This window comes from Seriola dumerili, unplaced genomic scaffold, assembly GCF_002260705.1.
Source record: "Seriola dumerili isolate Sdu_G_001 unplaced genomic scaffold, Sdu_1.0 BDQW01000665.1, whole genome shotgun sequence".
Taxonomy (NCBI): domain Eukaryota; kingdom Metazoa; phylum Chordata; class Actinopteri; order Carangiformes; family Carangidae; genus Seriola; species Seriola dumerili.
This window is the reverse complement of record NW_019174920.1, coordinates 967673-974067: the sequence shown is the minus strand read 5'-3', so window position 1 is coordinate 974067 and position 6395 is coordinate 967673. Positions and strand designations below refer to the sequence as shown.

Here is a 6395-nt window from a genome sequence, read left to right as displayed (position 1 = left end):
TTAGTCATTCTCTTCATTTTTGAAAGTCTCCACATTTCCCCTGCTGATGAACTTGATGCACTGGCGGTAGCAGCTTACAATTCGTGTTTGGCTCAGCTTAAAAGCCATGGACATGATGGCCATGCCAACAATGATGAAGAGTGAAGTAAGCATGAAGTACTTGGGGTGATTTGGCACAATGTCACCAAAACCTATGGTAGTGAGCGTGATGAAGCAGAAGTAGTAGGGGTCAAATCCCTTGAATTCCGTTTCCCACAACGGCAGAATCAAACCGAAAAAGAAAATGTAGGCAAATACAATGAAAAGGATCAGCACAAAAGGGACATCCAACATTTCCATTCCATCCCCTAACCCTGTGAAGTCCCATATGGTGTATCCTTTGGGTGGTGGTGGCAGCTGGTCCAGCTCTGGGCAGGAGAGGGTCCTGAGCAGTGGGCCCTTTCTGAGTAAATTCTCCCTGGCCAGAATCTTCTCAAAGATCTCTTTGTTGTCCTGGAGCTGGATGGACTTGTGCCGTACATCTGCCTGGCTGTGCATCACCTGCCGGATGTCGAGTGGTTCACGGATCACAACATCATGACTGAAAACAAAGGTACCATCGTTTAGGGCCCAGTGGCTCGACTCCACCGTCCTCTTATGAGCCTTCCACGGTGAACGGGTGTGGGAGAGGAGGATTTTGCAGAGGGCGTGAATGTGGACATAGGCTCTGGACATAAGCCGAGCAAGGAAGTCTCCTACATCAAGGATGACCAGAAGCATGAGGGGGATGCCCACCATGGCATAGAAGACACACACCACCTTACCAGGCAGGGTAACTGGATAAATCTCCCCATACCCTGCAACAATATTAGAGAAAATGGACACTTTAGTAAATGTAGGATTTAAAGACAAAGCCATGTTAATCTAACCACAGCAATCACATCAAAGACTATTGAACAGATCTGCAAATATGAATATTACTTTTAATTTCATGAACCAAAATTCTGACAAGACATATTCGTCAACAACCAAGACGAAACTGATGTCTGTGTTTAAATCCCTGAACAATATTGTTGAAAAGCTACAAAGTCTCTGGGAAGAATATCACAAACTTGACACCTTAAAGTTCAGGTTATCTGGCGTGGGGTTGTGTGAGGTACTTACATACAGTCAGTGTATTACCTGCAGTATATTCAGTTTAGAGAAGCAGCAGGAGCACTGATACAGAAGCTAAGTGATGAGCTGCTGTGGACAGGGTCAGCAGAAAAACGTATTGTAGCCACTTAAAAAATACCCACAGAAAAAGACTAATATCAGTTTAAGTGTTCAATGTATTTTGAATATTTTCACCACTATCAGTTGAGTTCAACTGTTTTTTTTCTGTGGGTATTTTTTAAGTGGCTAAGATATGATTTTCTGCTGAACCCGTCCACAGCAGCTCATCACTCAGCTTCTGTACCGCTGCTGCTGCTTCTCTAAACTGAATATACTGCAGGTAATACACTGACTGTAGATCGGTACCTCACACAACACCACGTCATATAACCTGAACGATCACTTTATGGTGCACCACACAGATATTGAGGTAATGTGAAGACTTTAAATGTTACATTAATTTTAAAGCTGAATTAAGCCAAATACTAAGGATGGTAATGTTATGTATTAGCATCTCACAGCAATGGAGCATTGCTACATTGCCTGCACATGGAGAACTTAATTGAAAAGTTAATAGCCTACCCAGCTAAGTTGGCTAAACTTTACCTAGATAAGTTTGTTTATTTTGCAGTGTTAAACATGCTATCGTACTGAAATGCAGAGCATATTATATGAAGTTTGTGTTGTACAACCTATAATAAACACTAACTGTATGAGTATAACGCAGTCCAGTGCAACACTAGCACTAAGGCCTACAACATTACAGAATAAAATCACTGTCAAACAAATCTGAACGTTATCAGAGTAGAACTTATTGCAGCACTGTTGTACAGGGATTGCATTGGATTTGCTAATGTTGTTGCATCTTTTCCAGACTTAATTGTTTAAACCTCTTTCATGTATGTAATTGCTTGAATTAATCACAGAAACCCTCTCTGCAATACATACTGACATCTTGTTTGATGGTTGTTTGCAGATTTTAAAACTAGACTAAAATGTTCACAAAATTATTGTCAACTAATCTTCCAATAAATAAAAATACAGATAGATAGTAAAGAATTTGAGGCATCCAATGTATTCAAGGCTCCAATGTACATGCATGGTAATGAATTAAGAAATGCTGGGTTTTTTTAAACGACGTACTGTCACACACTGTAAAACATTGATTTGACACAATTGTTTCCCATTGGAACTTAAATGATCAATTTCACTTTTCAAAAGTAACTAACAAGACAACACAAAGGAGAGTGGCTCTAACCTCTAACAACTTCTAATGAGCTTTTTGTGGTGATGTAAACACTATTCTCCTCTGAGAGAGGACAACACTTCCTGTTGCTGCTAAGCCATTAGCCATTAGCTGGCTTCCCTTAACCACTAAACATGTATATGTAGTATGTAGGTAGCAGACTGACTAATGTATCTTGACAAGGCTTCTCCACATTAAATCATGTCAGAAAAATCAACTCATGAACTTATGAATCAACTTATGAAGGATCCTGAAATAGATTTATATCATTTTAGCCTTTTGCAGTCACAAAAAATCTTTAAAAAAATGCACAAAGACAATATAGTTTCAAAATTACTACAATGACAAATCATGTTTGTCAGCAGGTCTGCAGCAGAATCAGTTCCTTCCACTGGTAAAATCCACAACCATGTGTTGAAGCTCCCTGCTGATTACTACTGGTCCATGGTCAGCTGACAGCAGAGCACAGACCCTGGTTCATCTGAATCCCAGATGTGGAGGTAAATACATTCTGAAGCAGTCTGTCTACACAAGCACATTACTACAGATCCTTAGATCCTGTTCACACCTAGTATTAAAATGCAGTCACATGTCAATGACAGGTGTAAAGACACTGTGATCAAAATGTTATTGGATCTGCCTGAACACTAGTGGCTTGCATTGTGTTTGGATCTTAACAAGGTGTTAATGCAATCTTTGACACCTACAGCTGATTTTCCATCACCTGAAATGACTCAGGTACAGTTTTTGCTCTGGAGGACAAAGATCTGACGTCAGTGAGGACAATGAAACCTCATTAAAAACACCAGGTGTAAGCTCAAAGGTGAGATCAGATCATTTATAATCTGGATACAGATACCATTTTAACACCAGGTGTAAACAGGGTGTTAGATACCAGATGAATGGCCAGTTGCAGCTGAATGGCTGTGGGTTCTCATTATTTTTAGATTGTTCCAATGAGTTAAATACCTGAGCACTTCCAGACAATGCCAACAAGATGTGTCTTCTAATAAACTGTGAATGGGGCATTGGCCCCACAGGGACTGACAGGCAGTGGCCAGAGGCCTGTTGGTCCTCAGTTATTCCAACTATCCACAAACAGCTGCCATCTGATCATGAGACACAGACAGATCAGGAACGAAGGCAGCGTCAACTTTTTTTAGGATCTCAGCTCGTTAGTATGTGAGTCAGTAAGTAATGCAATAATGAGGTGTCTGTACTGTGTGCAGTGGAAATATGTTGAGAAAAGCATCTCAACAATTACTGAGCAGACTGTCATGAAACTGTATGGATTCTTAGAGATGTGGAGGAGGTCTAAAGATCATGTTTCCACAAAATATTCTGTCAATATTCATCAATAATTCATAACGTATCAGACAAATGTCCATGCATTTCCTAACGAGTTAGCCAAACACTTCAATTCAGTAAAGTTTAATTTTACTGCTGAGATTCAAACATATCACATCATCTAAACATCATTGCTATTAAGGCTGTAATTCCTTGTTTTCAATTTGCTGCACTGCCCACATTTAGCATCATTCCACACTAAATTTATCACAAAAGGTTTGAATAGAATTTTATTTTTCCACTGCTGCAAACTCTGAATGGGTTCAGACTGGTTCAGTCATTCAGCCCTCTTCACAGGCGGTGTAACGGCTTGTGTTTTGTTCATGCTATATGCATGTAAACATGATAAGAAGCATATTTTTACACTTTTCCTTTTGTTTTGTACACAGTTGACCTACGTTCTGTACTGTGCCTGAACACATTCTTGTATACACAGATGGAGGACTGAAGCTAACGTGCTGCTCACGCTACAGCTCCTGAGTAGACATGACAACTAAAAGAAGCTAGAAGTACATCATTCTGACAACCATTTTCTTTTCTAAGTCACCTGATAAATATGGATACAACACTGAAGCCCTTTCTCACTCTGCATTCTTCTCTGTACTTAGGTTCTCGTGGACTTGTGAAAAGTCATCAGTCTCAGCCAGAGTACTGTTCCAATTCAAAGTCTGCATCTACTCATGTATAGATCAAATATCAGGACATGTTCTCGCTCCGCCCGTTTTATCCAGGATGCATTGGTACATGACTTGTTTGGACTTGGGGCATTTCACACCAAATAACGACAATGGCAGATATTCTGAGCCTTGGGCTTAAAGTTCTGCATAACTGAGGGCGGAGTCAGGAACTGGCAAGATGGTGATGATGGAATGGCTCACTCTGAGCTTCAAAACTGCTCTTCAGAAACCTATGGGTGACATCACAAAGGCTGTGTCCGTCTTTATTTACATGGTCTATGGTTAAAACACTAGTGGTACCTAAAACTGTCAAGCCCACAGAAAAATTATCTGTCCTGAACCTCTGACAACTTTGCTTATACCATCTCACCCTACCACACACAACTCAGCTTCCAGCTGCTGCTTCTGGTTTCAGCAACATAGAAACCGGATCCAATTCTTACTGGCTTGTAAAGCTGGGCGGCCATCTTGCAACTTCATATTTTCACAGCTTTTATTTAACACAACTGAGTAAATAAAAAACCCAAAAGTAATGTTCACGATATGGGACCTTTAAAGTGACAGAGAACCAAAGTGTAAAGCAGGTTAGGGTTAGAGTCTCCAATGAGCTGAAATCACATGTTACATTATTACATTGTTACATTACATACAGCCATCTGATCCACAAATATAACAATAGTTCAGTAGCATAGTTCAGGCTGTTCTGCCCCTCAACTGGGGCAACTGGAGGTTTACTAGGAAAGTAAACACAGGTTCCAGTGGTTGTTGTATAAAGTACAGTATTACAATGAGAAACACCAGATCTCCTCTCATGTATACACACGGCTGACTGCTTTGTACGCACTGACTAGGCCTCAGTAATACAAGGCAAGCATTTTTACTCAATACATGGAGCTGAGCACACAGCCATTAGTACTAAAGTGCACCAAACCACAAGTCACAGACCGCAACAGAGCAATATAAAACCCCTCTGAGAGAAGAATGGCAAATAAATAATGACACTTTCACTTGTATGGAAGGTGGACCCCACTGAATGAATGATCATCCCTCTGACTTACCAATTGTTGTGAACACAGTGCAGCAGAAGAACATGGAGCCAAAGAAATTCCACCTGTCAGGCCTCTGGAGCCAGATCGACTTGAAGCTTTCACGCATCTTGGTCTCCACCTGCTTCAGTATGTACTGATGCGTGAGGGAGGCGTTATCTGGAAATACAAAGGAAACACTGATGCATGGCACATGCATTAGGGAGTACTGAGCCGTTATTAATATTTATATATGGGCTTGTTGTTTGTGGTAAGGAAGGAAGGATGCCTTAGTCCAAACTCATCTTCAGTGTTAGCTCAAAAGAAAAGTCCACACATGTCGACATAAATGAACTATTAAAGTTTTATTTCGACAGATATCTGTGGCCATTTACCGGAGAGGTTCTGGACGGTGCTGACGATCTGACCCAGGAACTCATGGTACTCCGTCTGGGTGGTGGAATTGCTGCTTCCTTCCACGTACTGGAACATGAGCGCACCCAGCGCAGCGTAAGCGACCAGAGACAGACACAGCAGAAGGTGCGGGAAGAGCCTCCAGAGACGCGCAGCGCATTTTCTGGACTCGGCTTTGGCGCTTATTCCTTTCTTCACTGCCAGTGACATCTTCTTCTTCTTCTTCTTCTTCTTCCTCTACTTCTTCTTCTCCCGCGTCCACTTGTTCCACTGCAGCTCCAACAGTGTGTGTAGAGAGCGGATGTGCGTCCGTCAGCTCAGTGTGTGCAATGAGTGCGGAGGTAGCTGAGGCAGGACCACACCACATACACGGTCTATGCACGCATTACAGAAACTGGGCTGAGGCCTCCGGGGACATCCTTTATTGACTCTACAGTCTATCACTCCCCCTCTGACTACTTGAGGTCCTGGGGAAGCCTGACAGAGGCTCTGACAGCCTCCACAAACATTTACAAGCATCAGGCCAACACTGATGTGATCAGTTTGAAGGCT

General features: G+C 41.8%; 1 protein-coding gene across 1 annotated transcript; it reads right to left on the bottom strand.

Annotated features, from left to right (window-relative positions):
- Positions 1-6053, bottom strand: kcnk18 (potassium two pore domain channel subfamily K member 18). Its single transcript, XM_022765138.1, has 3 exons — positions 5825-6053; positions 5463-5609; positions 1-836 (listed from the first exon to the last, which is right to left on the bottom strand). The coding sequence occupies exons 1-3, from the start codon at positions 6051-6053 to the stop codon at positions 1-3; spliced, it is 1212 nt and encodes a 403-aa protein (XP_022620859.1).
- Between the last annotated feature and the right edge of the window lie 342 nt (positions 6054-6395).